The following is a 20,932-nucleotide window of genomic DNA, read 5'->3' as shown; positions in this document are numbered from 1 at the left end:
CGCTAGAACCTCAAGGGGGAGAGATACGCGGGGAGTCTGGCTGCACAAGCACTGTGACCTTCCTTTAAGGACACGCCAGCCCAGGGGACCCTTCACAGCTGGGGTAATAAATTACTCTGTTGCTCTTGTTCCACTGATGGATCCAGCTGGAGCCGGGGGGCCTAGGGAGCATAAGATGCAGTCCATGCAACCTCCTGGGGCCCAGACCAGGGTGGGGGTGGGGCAGGATGCAGAGGTAGGCAAACAGAAGACCCTTCGTGTATCACCTCCTCTCCCTGGACCTCTCCGGGGTGGGGAGGAGACCTGGCCTCCTCATGGTGGGGGTTGAAGGAGGGAAGAAAGGGAGAGGGAGGGTGAACCCCACAGTGTTAAGCCCGCTCAGCACCCCGGGCCCCAGGCCAGGGCCTGCCATGGGCCTCCTCTCTCCAGGGCTCAACACTGAAAACTAAATGTTGAGACAGATGAAAGAGGATGTTGCACAGCCTGGTGCCCACGGCTGCTGGGCTATGTTCAGCCGCCTCCTGGGCAGTGAACGAGGCCCCAGGTCCCAGCCTGCAGTGCAGGTGAAGCAGGCAGAGGGGCATCCCTATGGGGAGCTGCTGGGTGGATTCCGGGGGGCTGGAGGGGGAAGGGGCAAGGAGGACTAGAGACTGTGGAGGAGAGAAGAGACAAGCTGCAAGAGCCCCTTTTCAGGAAAAATGGAGCCTATTTGTGAGTCACCAGGGTGGCCATCCCAGGGCAGAGGCTGTGACACAGACAGACCATGCAGACATGACCCTCAGAGGGGAGGCTGCAGTGGGCCCTGGGCCCCAAATGGCCTCCAGGTTGCCTGAGGTCCAGCCCAGGGACCGTCCCGCCGAAGGTGACTAGCGTATGACACCCGCAGCCACTCATAGCTCATCTCTTCAGATCGACCAGCTTGGACGGCAGCTCAGATTCAAGAACTGGCCTGAATCTATAAGCTGATTGTATGTGTCTCCTCTCCCTAACCTGACTGTCACATATAGGAACCAGGATCAGGTCTTCCTTTTGTCTACTTCACGTAGCACAATGCTGCACATAGTAGGTGTGCAGCAAATGCACTGATTAAGAACTCATGAATGTTCTCTTTGGACAATGAAAACTGCTTAGAAATAGTAAAGAAAGTTAAAGAGAGACCATAAGCTCTGCTCTAATGCAGGATATTTTCTGTAGCACTTACCTAAGAGTGGTTACAACTCACACATATCAGAGACTGTCTTCAATTTAAAACAATAAATGTGTCTCTTAATAATAAAAAATAAAATTCAAGAGCTGGGCAACTGCACTTCTGCTGTCTCTGGTGTCTACCCCGCCTTTTAGGATTCTGTGAAAACCTTCCATGGCAGCCCATGAAGTCATAATATTTGCAAGGAATCAAACCACGGCTAAGACTGGGGAGGCTGTGGTGGCCCTGGAATTTTTGAGGCACTAGGAGTAATTTTAGCGTTTGCTGTGGAGGGGGGCAAGTAGAGCACTCTGGTCAGGTTTATTTTCAGGAGCGAGGGGACACCCGTGGACATGCCCTCCCGCCTCACCTTCTAACTTTGCTCCCAAACACAGGTGGGCGGCGGAGCGGATGGCCTGAAAAATTGGTTATAAACACAACCCTCGGCTTGGGTTACTTGGGGGATGACTTGCTTCTGAAATAGCTTGATGATTAGAAAAACTTTTGGGTGGATGTTCCCTCTCCAGAACACAGAATAACAACTGCTAAAGTGGTTATTTCTGCTCACTAGACGGCCCTGATTTCTAAGGCCTGGGAAGCACCAGGTGAAAAGCTTGAAGGTCTCTAATGTGCTCGAGTGGTAGGTCCACGTGGGTCTGGGTGCAGCTGCTTCTCCTTTTGGGAAAGATCCTCGTGCTGATCACAACACCACAGGGATGGACATCTGCGCCCCTCCACAACCTCTTCCAGGGATCAGTCCAGAGCTGGGTGCTACCTGAATTCCCATGAGGAGGGGCTTTGGGGCAGGGATCTGATTAGACAGGAAAGCATAGGATTCGATGGTCAGTGGTTAAGGGGGCTTCCTCAGTGGCTCAGCAGTCAAGAATCTGCCTACAAATGCAAGAGACACAGGTTTGATCCCGGGGTCGGGAAGATACCCTGGAGAAGGAAATGGCAGCCCACTCCAGTATTCTGGCCTGGGAAATCCCACAGGCTAAAGTCCACGGGGTCGCAAAAGAGTTGAACACGACTTAGCGACTAAACAACCACCACCACCACAACCAGGGTCAAGAATCTGCCTGCCCAAGCAGGGGACATAGGTTCGATCCCTGGTCCAGGAATACCCCACGTGCCGCTAAGCAACTAAGTCCGTGAGCAGTAACTACTGACCCCGCGTGCTCTACGGCCTGTGCTCTGTAACAAAAGAAGCCACTGGAATGAGAAGCCAGTGCACCACTAGAGAGTAGCCCTCACTTGCTGCAACTAAAGAACAGCCCTTGCGCAGCCACCAAGACCAGTGCAGCCACGTACACACACAGACACAATTACCAAAAAGGGGCGTGTAGTCCTTGCCTTGAGGCTGCATTGATTGCGCAGCACTTGACAAACATCGAGAAAACCTCAACTGTTCACATCCAAGAATCTACCGGGTGCTCTGATGAGGGGGAGGGATGGGAGTGGGCCCTCCAGGCACTTCCTGGTGCTGACACCATAGTGACCCTTGCTGGACCCAATAAAGTCCTCCCTAGGGTGTCCCAGGCCAAGCAATGAGCCCTAGGTTCTCTCTCCCCTGGGCATCCCAGGTGAGACGCTGTGAGCTGTTGGCAGCCACGATCCCTCACAGGAAAGGTCATGTATCGAGGCAGGAATGAGGCCACCATGCACAGTAGAGTTGCCAGATGAAACATACAACACCCTGGGAAGTTTGCCTTTCCTGTGTGCATGTGTGTTTAGTCACTAAGTCACTCTTTGCGACCCCATGGACTGTGGCCTGCCAGGCTCCTCTGTCCATGGGATTTCCCACAAGAATACAGGAACAGATTCCCATTTCCTTCTCCAGGGAATCTTCCTGACCCAAGGGTCAAACCCACATCTCCTGCATTGGCAAGTGGATTCTTTACCACTGAGCCACCTGCATTTCAAGTGAACAACAAATAATGTCTTAGTCTAAGTCCATCCCAAATGCTTCCTGGGACATACTGCCACTAAAATGACACTTGGGGACCTCCCTGGTGGTTCAGTGGCCCAACTTTGTGCTCCAGTGCAAGCGGCCTGGGTTTGACTCCTGGTCAAGGAACTAGATTCTGCATGTCACAGCTAAGACTCAATGCAGCCAAATAAATATTAAAAAAAAAAAAAATCTTTAACAGTCAACTAGCAATTAAAAGCATTTTTAAAAATAACATGGTTATTTGTTCTTTACCTGAAACACAAACTTCACTGGGTATCCTGTGGATCTATTTGCTAAATCTGGCAGCCCCCAATGAAAGAGGAGCCTAACAGTTTACTGGTGACTTTGGCTGACTTCCCTGACTTCGGTCCCACTGAATCTGCCCCACCCTGGCCCTTCCAAAAAGCGGAGCCAGGATGTCCTTCTTTCACATCTAGTTTCAGTTGGGTTTCTGTCACTTGCAATCGAAGGAGTCTGGGTTAAAATAGCAAGTGATGGCCACCATTCAGGAAAAGAATAGCCTACAGCCTGGGAATCAGGGGGCTTAGAAACCCAAAGTGTGGAACCTGGGCTCAAGAACTCTTTTTTTTTAATATTTATTTATTGGTCTATGCCAGGCCTTAGTTGCAGTAGGCAGGATCTTTTAGTTGAGGTCTTAGTTGAGACACGTGGAATCTAGTTCCCTGACCATGGATCAAACCCAAGCCTCCTGCATTGGGAGCTTGGAGTCTTAGCCACTGGACCTCCAGCGGATTTCTGGGCCCGTCACCCTGGCCTGCAGCCTCTTCTCACTTCTCTTTCAGGGTTGTGCTCGGGACACAGCCTATGATCATACTGACCCCGTGGTTCCCTTCTCTCTCTTCTGCCCTAGAGGTTTCCAGCTTCCTTTTGCACCTCCTTTCCCTCCTAGGCCATTGCTGATTATTGTTATTATAATTATTGTCATATCAGGGTTTGTTTCTTGATTACAAAGGGGTTCACAAGCACTGGGTCACTTTAAACCTCACTGTAGCCCACCAGGCTCCTCAGTCCATGGAATTCTCCAGGCAAGAATACTGGAGTGGGTTGCTACTTCCTTCTCTAGGGGAATCTTCCTGACCCAAGGATAAAACCCACGTCTCTTACGTTTCCTGCGTTGGCAGATGGGTTTTTTACCACTAGCGCCATCTGATAAATGCTAGAAATAACTTAAATGTTCAACAGCAGAGGAGGGGACAGGCTTCCAGGATGCTTCCCATCAGTGGATCTCACACTTGTGTGGAAACCAAGTATGAAGACCCCGGGGATGCGTGGAGAAGGCTCACAATGAAGTAAACATAAAAAATAAAGGCTACAAAACCATGTGACACAGAGATAGAGCATCTCCTGAGGGAGGGAGGTTGCTGAACATGAAAAAACTACTAGGTGGGGTGGCAGGCACTGCAGACAACTTTCTGTTTTTAATTTTTTTAACTTTTTTGGCCATGCTGTGCAACAAGCAGGATCTTAGTTCTCTGACCAGGGATGGAACTTGTGTGCCTTGCAGTGGGAAGCAAGGAGTCTTAACTCCTGACCAACAGGGAAGTCCCTTAATGGTGTCTTTTTTATACATAAATGAAAATTGAAATGAGAAAATTCAGTTTTTCCAAACTGCCTCCCCTCTTGATTGGAATTGAGAATGGGGACAGACCTCAGCTTTGGGGGCCCCCTGGTAATGACGACCACAAAGAGAATCACGGAAGACAAGGAGACAGCAGTGAAAGCCAGGTCCCCTGACCCCGGCCAGAGCTTTGCTCTCAGGGTCGGCAGACTCTGTCCTGGCCCCCAGACTTGGTGGTAGCTGACAGGTCTTGACGACAGTTACCTCTTGACTGTGAGTGAAATGAGGTCCCCTGCCCGGGCTCTGCTGGCCACTGCTGTGAAGTGGTGGACTCCTAGTGGTGCATGGTGGCCACCTTGAAATGTGGCTGTGTCCAGTGGATCAGAGGTGACCTCGGAGACCACTTCTAACAGAATGTGGGGCTAGAAGTGACTGGAAGGCCACTGAGAAATCTGCTAGTGAAGAGGACGCGGAGGAGAGAGGAACTTGAAGAGGAGTAGATGGTGGACCTCCCAAATAAAGGGCAGATGGAATGGGCAAGAACATGAGGAGCAGAGACTCAGTGAGGACATGAGTTTTGGGTCACCTCTGCTAACATTGCTCCGCTAACATTTCTGCAGTGGAGGGGGCTGGACTGCAGTGATTTAACATTCATTTGTGTGCTTTTTGGCAATGTATGAATTCACTCATAATGAGTATGCATTATTTTACCAAAATACTGATGCTTCCAAAGGTGCCCCGACCTACACCCACCTCAGACATCACAGTGAATGCCCTCCAGCCGATGCCTGCTGCATGAGTGATCTGCCAGGTAGGCTGATGGGGAGACGACATCCCTCAGGCTGCTTGTGCACTTATGAAACCCAGTCGTCTTGTCCCCCACTGTCTCTCCCAGGAGCCCAAGGGACCCTCAAGCAAGTGGGGACCGGCTGGTTGCTCAGATCCACCTGTGATAGGTGTGGGGTAACTGGATCTGCTTCGCCATACCCGCTCCGAGCACACACACAGCCCACCACATTCCGTCTTCCAGAAAAAATAAAGAGCAGGGATTTTGGGGAAACAGTTTTATTGTTTAAAAAATAGATGGTAAATTTGACATACAAAAAAGGCATTTTAAAAACTCTGATCTGAACATGTCTCACTGTCAGAGGCATCATTAAAAGTGTCCAGTGTTTCCGGAAAAGCCATGTGCAGCTGCTCTTTCTGTAGACAGGTGTGACAAGTTCACGCCATCGGCTGGGGTAGAGGGTGGAGGGAGGGTCATGGTCTTCCACCCCCCGGGGGAACAGACAGTCCCTCCGAGGTAACAGCTTGCCTGTCTCTCTTCCCTCCCGACAGAAATCTTGTTTAGATTTCTGTTTCCCCGCACGGGAGAGAACGCATGAACACAACCCAGATTGCAACACACCATGATTTCAGAGCCCACACCCCGCATCCAAGGCTCTTTCTGGCAACAGCTGCTATACACAGCACCAAGGAGGCTGGAAACCTTCACTCAGGCTTGGGAAGCAGTGGCTCTCGGAGCCAGCAGAGGCCCCTTGATGTCTGCTCTCACCCCAAACCAAGGAGGGGTGACTGTACAGGTCATGTCTCGGAGATGCGCATTCAGCCTTGATTACCAGCTTCTCCAGGGTCCTTTCCTCTTATACTCGAGTACCTCATACCATTTATAACCGACCTTTCTAGACGTCTGTGGGGTACAGCTAAGGACCCAAACTGATGAATGTATGTAGTTCTGTTTACACTTGTTTCTAAAGCTACCAGTCACTCAACCATATTCCATGCGACTTTCAGTGAATGGAAATGTATTTATCCCTTCCCCTGCCAGAGGGACAGAAAAGATGCAGAGGTTTCCTTTAGAACACCGGAGAGCAAGGGAAAGACCATCAAGAATAAAGAACCACCAGGAATAAAAGCAGCATACTCGAGATCTCCACCCCCGCCCCAACCTGTGGATCCCATGCAGATACACACTGGCGTCTGCTTTACAAGAGACGGCTCCTGAGAGTTGGCTGGAGAGGACAGCTCATCAGAGGGATCATTCCCCCCAACTCCTCCGGCTTGCTGTGAGGTCGGAAGTGCGTCCTCTAATCTCAGGCTACTTTCTTCCTGTCTCACGACAGTGTTTGTGAGTATGCACCTTGCTTTGCAATGAGCTGAGAAATTCTTAGAGTTCCTCACTCCGGCCCCACCCAGACTGCTGATAGCCAGAGGCCAGAAGCCTGCACCTCTGGAGAGGGGTCCCGGGATGCCCTGGGAGATGCACATCTTCCAAGAACACAGGCTGGTGTGGGTCCCCACTGGCTTCCTCTGGTGAAGATGCCTGGTGCTGGGGAGGCCTCCAGAGCAGGAAGAGCGCGAAGCGGGACTTTCCTCTCACGGGGAGGCGACAGTGTACAGCAAAAGGCCACAGAGGACACGCTGGCGCCCAGCTCCAGCCTCCACGTGAGCAATGGAAGACGGAGCCTGGGCTGGCAGGCTGATGCCTGGGCCGACGCTGGCCCATCAGTGGGGGGGCAGGCGGGGTTCCTGGAGGAATGAATCCACGACCTCAGTCAAAACACTTGGGGCCTCCTCGAGAGCTGACCTCACTGCAGATCCCTCCCGCTGCTATCCCAGACCAGCTGCCAAACAGGGATGAGGTTGAAGGACCCACCCTCTTGCTCGTGGGAATCTAGACTGCCACGTGCACAGCTACAGCCTCGAGGGGAAGTGGCAGGTTCCCAGAGGGGAGCTGGGAGGGCTGGGAGAGGGATGCTCTTCAGTTCAGTGAATCGATGAGGCGGGAGCGGATGGCCCCTACCGGGCCATGCAGGCGGCCACCATGGGACACAGCCGCCTCTCAAGGCCTCGGCCCCGCTGGAGTTTATCTTTTGTGGGGCCAGCAGGCACCAATCTCGGGGACCTGCCACCATGCCCCCCTCACCCTTCTGTCACCACTGGCCTTCCCTGTGACTTGTTCATTCTCGGACACAGACACACTGCCCGGCGTGGACTGAGGTCCGTGGGTCCCCGTCTGCTTAAGATAAAAATAGAGTTGGTAAAGCTGATGCAGAGGCGCTTCTGTAAGGCTGTGTGTATTTTTGTCGAGAAAAAAAAAATCTGTTTCTGAAAACTGACTCGTAGGAAACCGCCCCTTAAGTTTCTGCGGAAGCGTCTCCCTCCCTTTCTCAGCCACACTGTCTGGTGTGGGGAGGAGGAAGGTCCCAGACCGGGGAGGCTGGACCCATGAGCTCTGGAACAAGAGCCCCCACGGGAGTGTTCGGAAATGCCACCCGCTGGCAGAGCCTGGGTTGCGCGTCCCCGGGAGGCCCAGGACTGGGAAGAAAGCACTGTCGGCAGAAGAACAAGAAGTGGGGCAGGAGGACAGGACTGTCCTAACTCGCGGCTGGCAGGAAACTTTGCTCCCGGAGCAACATCAGAATCTATAGCAGCTGGGAAAGTCCCCAAATCTCTCCCTGCAGCAACTGGTAATAAACCTGCTTCAGAGAGGAGGATGGGAGCCGGCCTCCAAGAGTAGGGGCCAGCCTCCTCTCACAGGCCTGCAGGGCTGCTCCAGCTGCCTGGGCTCTGTCTGGGAAACTCTGGGAGCTGCGCTGGGCTCCCTGGGAAGGAGGTAGTACCACAGGATGGCTGGGAGCACATGTCTAGAACACTGCGGTCCATGTCCGGTTTAGAACTGGCCTGTTGTCATTAGACAACTCCAGTTTCAACTTCAAAATCATCAGTCTATCACGATCCCTCCACCTCCTCACGGGGTTGTTGTAAAGATTAAACAAGACCATACAGCAGAAAAGTTTAGTACTGAGCCTGCCACCCTCTGTATAGGACACATCATCACCGCTTCCAGAAGCCCTGGGCTCCGATTGATATGTCTTCCATCACCCACTCCTCCCCTCCCTCGTGATGGGAGCAGTCAGCATCCCACCACAGAGGCCGTAGCAGCATCAGCTGAGACTAGCCTGACGCATGAAGCTGTAGGAACAGGAAGCCTGGGTACCAGTTCCAGAGTGCTCATGAGCATCCCTGTGTGAGCTGGGTGCCCGTGCTCCCTTCCAACCCTTGGGACCTTGGCTTACACAACAGGGTAAAGTCAGATTAGAGCAGCACATTTCAAACTATGGATCAGCTTGATGCGAATTATAAGCAGCATTTTTTTTAAAAAGAAGGTATCCAGAATTCTCAGGATAAGAATTCATTTACGGAACTTCTGCTCGAGATGCAGATGCATGCATGAGTGCGAGTGCTGACTCATGATGTAAAGCGTTTCTTGCTGTGGATCATGACCCAGAAAGCCTGAAAACCACCAGCACAGGATAGGAGAGAGTAAAGGGGAAGGGGAGCGGGAGGAAGCGGGAATATGACCAGGGCTCCCAGTGGACTATGCTGGTGTGACTTTAAGACAGCGCTTCCTAGATGAGTGGGTTGGGCAGGGTGGGGGGGTACGGGGGGTGGGGGGGGGAGGGGGAGCTGCGAGGGAGGCGCATGTGTGCATGCTCTTTGCAACCCCATGGACGGACGCCTGCCAGGCTTCCTGTCCATGGAATTCTCCAGGCAAGAATACTGGAGTGGCTTGCCATTTCCTTCTCCAGAAGATCTTCCCAACCCAGGGATCGAACCCACATCTCCCATATTGGCAGGTGGGTTCTTCACCACCGAGCCACCAGGGAAGCAGCACAGAGGGAGGGGATATGTGTGTACAAAGAGCTGATTCATTTTGTTGTATGGCAGAAACTAACATTATAAAGCAATGTACCCTAATTAAAAAACAGCAACAACAACAAAAAAACCCAGAGCACTTGATTCTGGGAAGGAAACCCTGGCACTTCCTGCCCCTGCCTGGCCCCTACACACGCTCTCCTCTCCAAAGATGAAGATGCATTTTGAGGCAAGGTGCTCCTCTCAGTACAGGACATGCCCGGCTCATGGTAACTCGCTGTTACTCAGAAATGGTGACATCTAAAGTTTGCTGGCCCCCTTATCCTGCAGTAACACTTGTGCACGTGCAGGTCCCTTTCTTTCTCAAAGAAGAAGTTCCTAAGGAACAGACTGGGGAGGGGGAGGAGGGAGAGGGGTGGTCCTCAGTGCTAGGGTTCAAGGCTCAGGAACCTGGTTGCGGGGCGGGGGTGGGGTGGAGAGATGAGCATCGCTGTGGTCCAGACAGCAGGGATGGACTGAGGGCGCCCCCATGTGGCCAGACGTGACACCTGCAGCCACGTGTCCACTCCTGCAGTCCACTCCCATCAGAAGCCTCAAAGCTAAAAACGCTGATTTTCAGAAAGGGAGGAAACTTTCCCACCTGGGCACTGTGCTCTGATTGGCCAAGGTGAGTCTTCTGGGCATAAATATTGATTTCCTGTCTGGATGGGGTCTTTGGAGGCTGCTGCTGCTGCTAAGTCACTTCAGTCGTGTCCAACTCTGTGTGACCCCATAGACGGAAGCCCACCAGGCTCCCCCGTCCCTGGGATTCTCCAGGCAAGAACACTGGAGTGGGTTGCCATTTCCTTCTCCAATGTGTGAAAGTGAAAAGGGAAAGTGAAGTTGCTCAGTCATGTTTGACTCGTAGCGACCCCATGGAGTGCAGCCTACCAGGCTCCTCCGTCCATGGGATTTCTACTTTGGAGGCTGGGGGAAGCCAAATGTTAATGGGTACCTTTATGTGCAGAGCCCCCAGCCAGGGCCCACCTCATGGGCACACATCTCCAAAGCAACAATTCTTATAAATTCTTGGAGAAGTGTACACACCCTTGAAGAAAGTGCAAACAATCAAAAGTTGATAGACACATTTCATGATGCTCCTTCTTGCCCAGGAAAGCCCTTGGTGCGACCTTGACACTTTGTATCTGCCTGGTCTGATACAAACTGTGCCTGTAAGATGGGGAAGCTGTTCCATGGAAAACCCTGCTTTATCCTTCACAGATGTAACTTGGGCTGTGTGGAAAGCTGAAATTAAGCATTTTGAGAATTTTCACTTTTTTATAAAAGAATTTTGTAGATGCCCCCCACCACTTGGGGGTTTCAGAGAAACAGGTGTTATTGGCCCAGGGCTTCTCAGGAGCACCCGTTTACTCTAAATGAGAAACTCGACCGGGACTGCGCCCCCGTCTTCAGCGTCGTGTTAGTGGTGAGGTGAGCAGTGGCAGGAAGGGCTGGCACACAAGAGACTATTGCCTCTTCGAGGTAGTGTGAGAGGGTGGGCAGCAGTTGCCCTTTCTCGGCACCAACAACCAGCGAAGGCCCTGGGACGGCGGTGGACGGCCACTGCTGAGGGGGCTGCAGCTGCCCTGCCAGGGAGGCCTGGCTCCAGGTGGGTGAGGGTCGGAGCGCCTGGATGGTCTGGGTTTCCTGATATCACATCTCACTTCCCCCAGATGTTACCATAAGAGAAAGATTTAACTGGATCTTTTCAGGTAAAACAAGAGGGGCCGCTGAGAGCGGAAACACTCACTGGGGAAGTCCCCGAGACACAAAGGATCCTCTTCAATGCGGATCCCAGGAATGGCCTGACCAACTCTGTCCAGTGTGTTTCAGTGTTTCAGGCAGAGCTGTCTGGCTGTGGTGGCAGGTCCACGCTATTGGCGCCCGCCCGCCCCACAAAAGACAGGCTCCAGCGGGGCCGAGGCTGGAGACAGCGGCATGTGCCTGGGGCAGGGGTCCTCCCTGACAGAGCTGGGGAACCGGTGCCTCCTGCCATTGGTAAAGTCCACCTACTGAGAAAAGGAGCTCCACAGCACAGTCCCAAGATTCCTGGATCCATTTCCACATCCTAGCATTTGTTGCTAGGGTGTCTGAGGGACAGCAGAAAAGCAGACCGGGTAGGAAGACCTCCCTGGTGGAGGTCTAGGAAGACGGGTCCTGAGACGCAGAGCAGGTGGACGTGGCCCTGGAGGGGACAGGACAGCAGGCTGAGCTGGAGGCAGGAGATAAAAAGGACGGAGGAGGAGGCGGCAGGTCCTAGCAGGCGCTCGTGGCTCCAGGTGGGCACCTGGGCTCCACCATCCACACTCTGCTTTTCTGTTGCAGGTGGTCCAAGGCTCCTGGCCCACAGGTACCTCCTGGTTAACCAACACCCAACTGCACTCCTGCTCTGGCGGGGAGCTTTCAGATGGTCCTGTTTGCGCTGGTGGATGCCCACATGTAACTGCTGCAGGCCTTTTCTTAAAGTGGACGTTTCTCCCCTGACTTGGATCTGTAGATTTTCGAAAGCAGAGCTGCCATCTCTACTTTGTTCCAATGAGGACCCGCCACCACTAGATGGGGACTGTCGCAGGGTTGGGATGGGGTCTTGTCCTTCCCCACTGGGGGCCTGACCCTGGGGTGTCAGATTCCAGAGAGGAGGGCACGTGTGGGCAGGGGGCAGGGCTGAGAGGGTAGAGGGAGGGTGAATGAAGGGAAGCACGGCGGTGAGCAAAGGGCCAAGGCTCCATCACCCCAGAAATGCGTCGTAGTCCATATACCACACCAGCTGGCCAGAGTCCGGCAGGACGCCCGAGATGGGCCATTTCCTGGGCTCGTGGCCCACGCGGCTGACCAGCATGGCGATCTCACGCTTCATCCTGCCCATGACCAGCACAGCCACCTTCTGGGCGCGGTTGATGAGGGGCAGGCTGAGGCTCATGCGCCGGTGCGGGCTGGAGGGGCTCGTGGTCAGCACCACCAGCTGCTCGCCGTCCAGGCCGGCAGGTGACTGTGGGAAGAGGGAGGCCGTGTGCCCGTCGGTGCCCATGCCCAGCAGCACCAGGTCGAAGCTGCCGTTGGTCACGAGGGCGGAGATCTCCTCGGCGTAGGCCTGGGCGCCCTGGTCCTCCTCGGCGCAGAGCCGCTGGCGCTGGTGCACGGGCATGGGGTGGACGTTGTAGTGGGGGACCCGCACGTGCTGCAGCAGGTGCGTCTGCAGGCCCTGGAAGTTGGACTCGGGGTCCCAGAGTGGCACGCAGCGCTCGTCCACCAGCCACAGGTGTGTGCGGGCCCAGGGGAAGCTGTAGTGCCCTGTGGCCAGCTGCTGGAACAGGGCCACCGGGCTCGAGCCGCCCGAGAGAGCCAGGTGGAACTCGCCAAAGCGCTGCACGGCCCGCACAGCAGCAGCCTCGATGTCACCCGCCAGCCTGGCGATCAGCTCCTCGGGCCAGGCCGAGATCAGTGGGCTCTCTCGGTACTTGGCCCTGAGGACCTGGAAGTCGCTGGGCAGCGGAGCGGAGTCTGGCCCCGGCACCAGCTGCTCCGGCAGCGGCTGAGAGAAGGACAGGTGGCCACCGCTGAACTCAAAGTCCAACAGCTGTCCGTTCTCTGCTCCTCCCGGGTAGAAGCGCGGGACCTCATGGGCCAGGCTGTCCAGCAAGGGCGTCCAGAAGACCCAAGAGGCCAGCAGGTTCTCTGTGGTGACGAAGGAGTCTTTCCGGCAGTGGAAGATGTGAGAGATGAGCAAGGAGTAGGCATCCTGCTCCCGCACAGGGCTGTAGGCATAGTAGTCGGAGAGCGGGAGACCAAAGAGGTGCAGCCCGGGCCGGCCCTCCACTTCCTTCCAGCTGGCGGAGGGCAGGGCCGGCCGGAAGAGGTTCCTGCTGACCAGCACGGCAGGGCTGCCCAGCTTGCCGTGGCCTATATAGAAGATGATCTGCCGGGGCAGGCAGCGGCTCTGGGCAGCGACCCAATGCTTCTCGCTCTGGACGCAGAACGCCTGGTTCTTGAACAAGATCCGCACGTAGCTGACTCTCTCGTCCAAGGCTTTGCCCGACATGAGGATGAAAGGGACGCCCTCCCAGCGGAGGTTGTCTATGTGAACGAGGATGCCTGGGGTGGGGGACAGGGGGACAGCGGAGGTGCCGCTCCAGCATAGGACCCGGGACCTCCCGGCCTGCTCACCTTCCCCTCTTTCCTCCCTGCTGGCCAGCCTCCTTTTCTGATTCCTCCTCTGGGGACCTCTGGCCTTGCGAGCCTCACCCCCACCTCTCACCACTTCCATTATCTTCTCTTCCCAGTCAGTGCTCAAAAAGCAGCCTCATGGGCCACCTCGGATACCCACGCCCTTGAGGGGCCTCTCAGCGCCATTGTCCCCAAAGGGGAGCTGGGCTGAGGGGCTCCAACTGGGAGATTCTGCGAGAAGTCTCACGGGGCCGGGGTGGGGGGCGGTGTTCCTCAGGAAAGGTGCTTCCTTCCTGTCTGTAGAGCGCCGAGGGTGCACTGAGGCCGTCAGATACGGGGGAGGGCCCGCGGGGAAAGGAGAGGGGGACCCAGGGGTCTCAGCCACAGGACTTCAGGGAGCCATGGCGGCGAGAGTCAGATGCAGAGTGCCCTCCAGACTGAGCTGCAAACCTGGTTTTCCCACGGCCTACCTCTGCATGACCTTGGGCAAGTTTCTAGCAACTTTGTCGAGCCTCACAGCCCCTCACCTTTAAGTGAGGATGACAACGATAGCTGCCTGATGTGTTTGCACGGGAGGATTAAATGCGATGGTGTGCATACAGTGCTGGGCCCGCGGTCGGCGCCTGACCAGCAGCTGCTGCGCTGGTGCTGGGGGTTGTGATGTCAGTGTTAGGGAGTCGGCCACCCCCAGAAAGCTCTGAGCCTGTGCAAGTGCCCCAGCGGGCACCTGCCTGCCTGGCATCTGTGTGCCAGCCAGGCGTGCCCCCGGCCTGCAGCCTCTCTGGGGGCTGGATAAAGGGCAAAGCCATGTCTGAGCCCAGCTGGGCGAGCCCTGGAAACATCCATGGACTGAAAAGAGACCACCACTGAGCTGTCTGTCCCTCTGTCCAGAGGAAGCCAGCAGGTGAACCACTGCTTTAGGCTGGCAGAAGGCCAGGGAGGCAGGGGCTCTCACTTGCCTCTAAGCACCTTGGGAAAATCCCACTTCCAGCCCCCACGACCCACCCTGAAGGGGTCTGTGTTGGGAGGACTGCTTCTACCTGGGGGTGGGGGTGGGGGCGGCCCAGCAGCCCGTGCCCGGCCCTGGGGGCCCACCTGCGAAGGTCGGCGTCAGGCTGTGGAAGCTGTCTGGCTTCTGCAGCTCCCTGCGCACCTGCCCGCTGTAGGCCTGATACTGGCCCAGCACGGCGCTGTGCCTCTGCAGGCCCCGCAGCACCTGGAAGGCCTGGAGCTTGTGCTGCAGCACGGCCTCTGGGCTGCTGATGTTGACAGGAAGCTCCATGGCCACCAGCGTGAGGACCTCCGTCAGGTGGTTCTGCAGGACATCGCGGATGACGCCATACTCCTCGTAGAAGCTGGTGCGGCCTGGCAGGGGGGTGGGGAGGAGTTATAAGGACCGGGCACGCGACTGGCCTCTGCCTGTGCTGCCTGGGCTCATGGCCACACTCCCCAGTCTGGAGTGCCAGAGCAGAACAGGGCAGGAAGCGGGTGGGCGGCCCTGAGACAATAAGACCCACCCCACCAGGAGGCGTCAGACCCTGTGGGCCTCCCCAGGCCTCTGCCTAGGGAAGGTTCTGGTCCCGGGAAGCTAGGCCTCGTGGTGAGGGCCTGGGCAGCCTGCTGGTGCGTGACCCTGGGTCAGTCACCTGACTTCCAAGTCTCTGCTCCGCATCCTGCCATCAAAGGGGGCTCACTGTCACCTACTACCAAGCCCACACAGGTGCCGGGTCCTTGCCCTCGGCTTATAGTCGGGGGGAGGGAGGGAAGATGGGAGGGAGGAAAAGCCAATAAAAACATTATAGACAGAGTTCACGGCAGAGGGTAATAGAGAGTCTGCTCTGAGACGTGCAGGAGCAGTCCTGCAAGAAGCGGGGCAGAGACGAAGGGAGCTAAGAGAGGAAAAGCCTGAGGCTGGACGAGCTTGGCTGCCAGGCGCCAGAAGAAGGGGAGCCGGAGGGCGAGGCTGGGAGGGTGGGGCTTGCAGGATGAGGGGCGGAGGCTGACTTGTTTCCAGGCTCAGGGGAAGCAGTGCAGGAGCTGAAGTAGGAGATAGCAAGACCTTCTGCACATTCATGCCCCCGGCCTGCTGCGGGTAGGGCGACTGGAGGAGACCGCCCGGTGGCCCAGAGGTGGGGGTGGGGGGTGATACTGGGACCTGGACTAAAGTGACGGAGTAAAGCAGCTGGAGAGGGTGGATGGTGCTTTTGGAGTCAGAACTGACTGGGCCTGCTGACCCATGTGGCACTGGAGGTAAAGAACCTGCCTGCCAATGCAGGAGACGAAAGAGATGGGGGTTCCATCCCTGGGTTGGGAAGATCCCCTGGAGAAGGAAATGGCTACCCACTCCAGTATTCTTGCCTGGAGAATCCCATGGACACAGGAGCCTGGTGGGCTATGACCCGTGGGGTCACAAAGAGCTGGACACGACTGAAGCAACTCAGCATGCAAGCTGACCCACGTGGGCAAGCACCAGTGAAAAGGAGTCAAAGCCAGCTTCACGGACTCAGGGTGGTGGTGGGGGGAGCTGGCTCCCGGGGAGGTGTCTGCTCAGGCCTGGGCAGAAGTTGGGCATGGTGACATTTCCTGAGATGAGGGGACCGGGCAGAGGAAGGGGTTGATGGAGGGGAAACCAGATGCATTTAAGCTTAAAACACACAGCTGGAAATGGCAGGTGGCCAGTGGACGGGGTTACCGAGAAGGTCAAAGGTGACATACAGAAAGAACGCCGCCACAGAGCTTGTCAGCGACAATGCTCACTGTGCCTGGCACAGCGTGGGGACGCCAGGCACCCTCCGGCGGGTCCACGACCATCCCTGTCTACACGAGAGGAAGAAGCCAGAGGCCCAGGGCTGGGATGAGCAGTCAGGACCTGGTTAACCACACACGTCACAGTTCCTCCTCCAGGGCTCAGAACGAATTCTGACTACCAGTGACTCAAATACATACAAGCCAGTGGTCTTTAGGCTTAGGGTTCAAACACAACACCTCACATGGCACGGCTCACATTCTGCTGACCTGCCAAGACTCGGGCCAATTCACAGTCTTACATACAGAGAAAGGTGACATCTCCACTAGAAGAGCAGCTGTTTATCTAAGGTTTGCATGCGTCACCTGTAACAGGGGATCAGCTCCGTCACCCAGCAGCTCCTGCTCATCTTTCAGGTCTTGGCTTCCAGGAGATTCTACCAAACTCTCAGCCTACCCTCCTGGAGGGCCCTGTCTTTGGCTGCTTCCCCTGACTAACTTGGTACTGCCTGTTATTCGCTCTTCCTGCCACCCTAATGCTCCATCGGGTTAGGACTGCATCTGCTTGCTCCCTGCAGCATCTCGAGCACCAGATACAGCACTGCAGTCACTCCACAGAACACTGTGTGGCCAGGAAGCTGAACACACACACCACCAGGGATCCACCTTGGAGGTTCCATGTTCAGAGAAATAAAGCTGACGATGTCATATAAATATATAAACTGCTTTGAAAATATAATATGACCAGGATAAACAGAATTTCAAATCAATGAAAAATACAAGGGGAAGTAAGAAATTCCATAGACAGGTTTAATGGATTACGAAAGGTCAGGGAAAAAAAAAAGTCAGTTATTAGAAGACACATCTGTGCAGATTATCCTGAATGCAGGTTAAAGAGACAGAAAGACTCAACACTCACACACACATAGCGTGATGACTCTTCAAAATTAAACAGCATGTTTTCAGGCAACTGGATCCACAGAGAAACAATAAAGAAGCAAGGGAAAAGTCCACCTGAAACCTGGAATGTAGACAAGAGGAACTGGGATAGGACTAGGGGAGGGACCCAAGGTTGGCAAGTTCACTGGTGTCTGTTATATCACAGTTCTGCATATGTTACCTAGATTGTGTGTGTGTGTGTGTGTGTGCCTGCTCAGTCATGTCTGACTCTTCATGATTCCATGGACTGTAGCCCGCCAGGCTCCTCTGTCCAAGGGATTCTCAAGGCAAGAATACTGGAGTGGGTTGCCATGCCCTCCTCCAGGGGATCTTCCTGATCCAGGGATCGAACCCGGGTCTCTTGCATCTCCTGTGTTGGCAGGTGAATTCTTCACCACTAGCGCCACCTGGAATTGTGTAATCATTCTTTTTTTTATCTTATCAATACTTAATTCAAACCAACAGAAAGAAATGGCCTGCCTGGCCTACCTGCCCTGGCCAGGCTCAGGCCAGCTGGACGGTGAGCAGGGACCACCTGGCCTGAGTTCAGCGCTACAGGCCAGGCATGGCAGTGGCACCAGTGTCATGGGGCAGGAAGTGAGACCCACAGTCGGCTCCTGGGAAGGTGTCTGGTCCTCGGGAGTGGAGCATGAATTTGCGACTCTGGTCAAGGAAGCAGAACCTGGGACACAGTGGACAACCAGCCCGGCTGTTGTAGCCAAACTACCCTAAATGCCCCTGGCTTGGAAACCAAGGCTCAGCTCCCAGTCCACGGGGGTTTGGTCTCCAAAGTACTCACCATATCACTGAGAAGACCTCAAGAAAAAGATAATATATAATAGCAATAACGGCAGATGTATATCAGTCCATTAACCCCTCACAGTAACAACATGTACAGAGGTCCTGCTATTACCCTCATTTTAAAATGTAAAGAGGAACTTCCCTGGTGGTCCAGTGGCTAAGACTCTACACTCCAAAGCATGGCGCCCAGGTTTGATCCCTGGTTGGGGAACTAGATCCTGAATGCCACAACTAAGAGTTCATATGCCACAACTAAAGATCCTGCCACAACAAAGACCTGGTATAGCCAAATAAATAAAATATATATTTCAATATATTGAAAATAAATAAAATGTAAGGAAATTGAGGCTCAGAGAAGTCAAGCAACTTGCCCAAGGTCGCACAGCTGGTAAAGAAGTAAAAATGAAACTGGAACCTGGGCAGCTGGCCCCAGGGGCTTCCCTGGTGGCTCAGTGATAAAGAACCCACCTGCAATGCAGGAGATGCAGGAGACACAGGTTCGATCCCTGGATCAGAAGATCCCCTGGAGAGGGAAATGGCAACCCACTTCAATATTCTTGCCTGGGAAATCCCATGGACATAGGTGCTCGGTGGGCTACATCCATGGAGTTGCAAAGAGTTGGAAACAACTTGGCGACCAAACAACAACAAAGCAGGTCCCGGAGCCTGCCATTCTCACCACCTCCCTGGCTCCACTGTAACTTCCCACCCAAAGAGCCGCATGGCGAAACAGGGTGCCTGGCATGGGGCTGGCAACGGGGGCTGAGCAGCACGGGCTCTGGTGGCTTTCAGAAGTGGAGACTGGTGGTCGAAGCAGGAAACCAAGCTGGGCTTTTTTTGGGGGGGGGCGGTCGACGAAAGGGGTCAGGGGCTCAGCACCTCATGGGCCAGGAAAGGTGTGAGGAGGACAAGTCAGGGCCGTGTCCCTCGGCTGCAGTCAGGCGGGAGTGCCTCACAGGTATGTGGGCCCACAGTGACTGAATCTTATCATTTATACAGAGGACGTGAAAAACTGGGTTATTAAGTACAATCCCACGTGTACAAATAATTCAGATTTTTTTAATTGCTGTGTGTCTCAAAGAACTGTATGTGGGGGTCCGACTCTGCTCCTGGGCCACGTCCTGGTTGGGGTGAGAACTGTGAGCCAGAGGGCGAAGGCCCTGACACACAGGTCAGATGATGGATGGGGGTGAGCCTGGCTAGTCTGGCAGAAGCGGCCAGTCTGGGATTCGGAAGAGCAGAGATAGAGAACAGATGCGAAGGGCTTTGGAAAAGAGACTGAGGGGCTTGAGGAGCTATTAAAAGTCCTCAACCTCATCAGTTAAGCAGAGTTACTGCATGATCCAGCAGCTCCAATCCAAGGTGGACACCCGAGAGAAAAGAAAACATATGTCCACACAAAAACTTGTACACAAATGTTCACAGAGGCCTTATTCATGACAGCCAAAAAGCAGAAAGAACTCAAATGTCCACCAACTGATAAGTGGATAAATAAAATGCGGTGAATCCATCCACACAGCAGAATGTTATCTGGCAATAAAAAGAAACGAAGCAGAGAGCACTGAAACATACACATCACCCTGTGTGAAAAAGACGGCCAGTGGGAATTTGCTGTGTAACAGAGGGAGTTCAGCCTGGTGCTCTGTGATGACCTAGAGGGGAGGCAAGGGGTGGGAGAGGGAGGGGACACATGCATACTTGTGACTGATTCATGCTGATCTGTTGCAGAAATGAACACAATATTGTAAAGCAATTATCCTCCCATTAAAAACAATTAAAAAATAAAATGAAGCACTGACACAGGCTTACGCTATGGATGAACCTTGAGAACATTACGCTCAGTGAGAGAAGCCAGACCCAGAAAGTCGCATGCTGTACATCCGATTTACATGAAATGTCTGGAATAGGCAAATCCACAGAGATGGGGAGTAAGTTTACGGTTGCCAGGGCTGCAAGGATGAGGGGCATAATCAGAGGGTGGCAGCTAATCGGGAGGGGGGTGGTGAATACAGAGCTTCTTTTGACGAAAATGTTCTACAACCGATTGTAGCGATGGATGCACAGCTCCGTGAATATACCAAAGCCCACTGAACTCTATACTTAAGTAAGTAAATTATAAGCAGTAGAGAATCCACCTGCCAGTGCAAGAGACCTGGGTTCGATCCCTGAGTTGGTAAGATCCCCTGGAGATGGGAACGGCTACCTGCTCCAGTATTCTTGCCTGGAGAATCCCATGGACAGAGGAGCCTGGTAGACTACCGTCCATGGAGTCACAAGGAGTCAGACACAGCTCAGAGGCTAGACAACAGCAAATGATATGTGAATTATCTCTCAATAAAACTCTTTTTTTATTAGGGTAGGGAGGTGGAACCCTGAGAGAGGCGCTGTGGGAAGATTAAGCCATCCACGATTTGCAAAATGAACAGAGAGGGGACAGGTGGGAATGGAATCAGTAAACAGCTTTGGCTGCAACTGAAGGAAGTAACAAGGGCCGGAGCAAACAGTGAAGCCTAAAGACACTGAGCAGAGGAGGGAAAACTGCACGGTGACTGGCTGGAGCCATGAAAGGCCATGCAGGATTGTGGTCTGCAGCCTCTGCAACCAGGCCGCAGGGGTTCAAGGACCCGCTGGGCCTTCTTTTAGCCCTGTGACCTCGGGCAAGTGATTCTACGTCACATATAAAAGAGGACTTGACGCAGTGCCTGCTCGGCGGGGCTGCTGTGAACATCAATGAGCTAACATGTGCATGGGGCGTGGAGCAACACCTGGCATGCAGGAAGCACTGATACACACTGGCTAGCATTTTTATTATCACAGGGGCTGCAAGAGAGCATCTGTCAGAGACAACTGACAACTCAGAGAACAGCCA

At 54.3% G+C, this 20,932-nt stretch overlaps 1 protein-coding gene across 2 annotated transcripts in view; it reads right to left on the bottom strand.

Annotated features, from left to right (window-relative positions):
* Positions 1-5,765: 5,765 nt before the first annotated feature.
* The window catches only part of H6PD (hexose-6-phosphate dehydrogenase/glucose 1-dehydrogenase), a 41,901-nt gene continuing 26,734 nt past the window's right edge, over positions 5,766-20,932 (bottom strand). For both annotated transcript variants that reach the window (XM_055419506.2, XM_055419505.2), the window contains exons 4-5: positions 14,674-14,943; positions 5,766-13,506 (exon numbers count right to left, since the gene is read on the bottom strand). In XM_055419506.2, coding sequence (XP_055275481.2) covers positions 12,143-13,506; positions 14,674-14,943 — 1,634 coding nt within the window. In that variant the 3' untranslated portion in view covers positions 5,766-12,142. The remainder of the gene's footprint in view (positions 13,507-14,673; positions 14,944-20,932) is intronic.

This window comes from Moschus berezovskii, chromosome 17 (genome assembly GCF_049115385.1).
Source record: "Moschus berezovskii isolate FMDL1 chromosome 17, NW_MosBer_1.0, whole genome shotgun sequence".
In the NCBI taxonomy this organism is placed as follows: Eukaryota; Metazoa; Chordata; class Mammalia; order Artiodactyla; family Moschidae; genus Moschus; species Moschus berezovskii.
The sequence above is the reverse complement of the archived record's forward strand: the minus strand, read 5'-3'. Positions and strand labels throughout refer to the sequence as shown.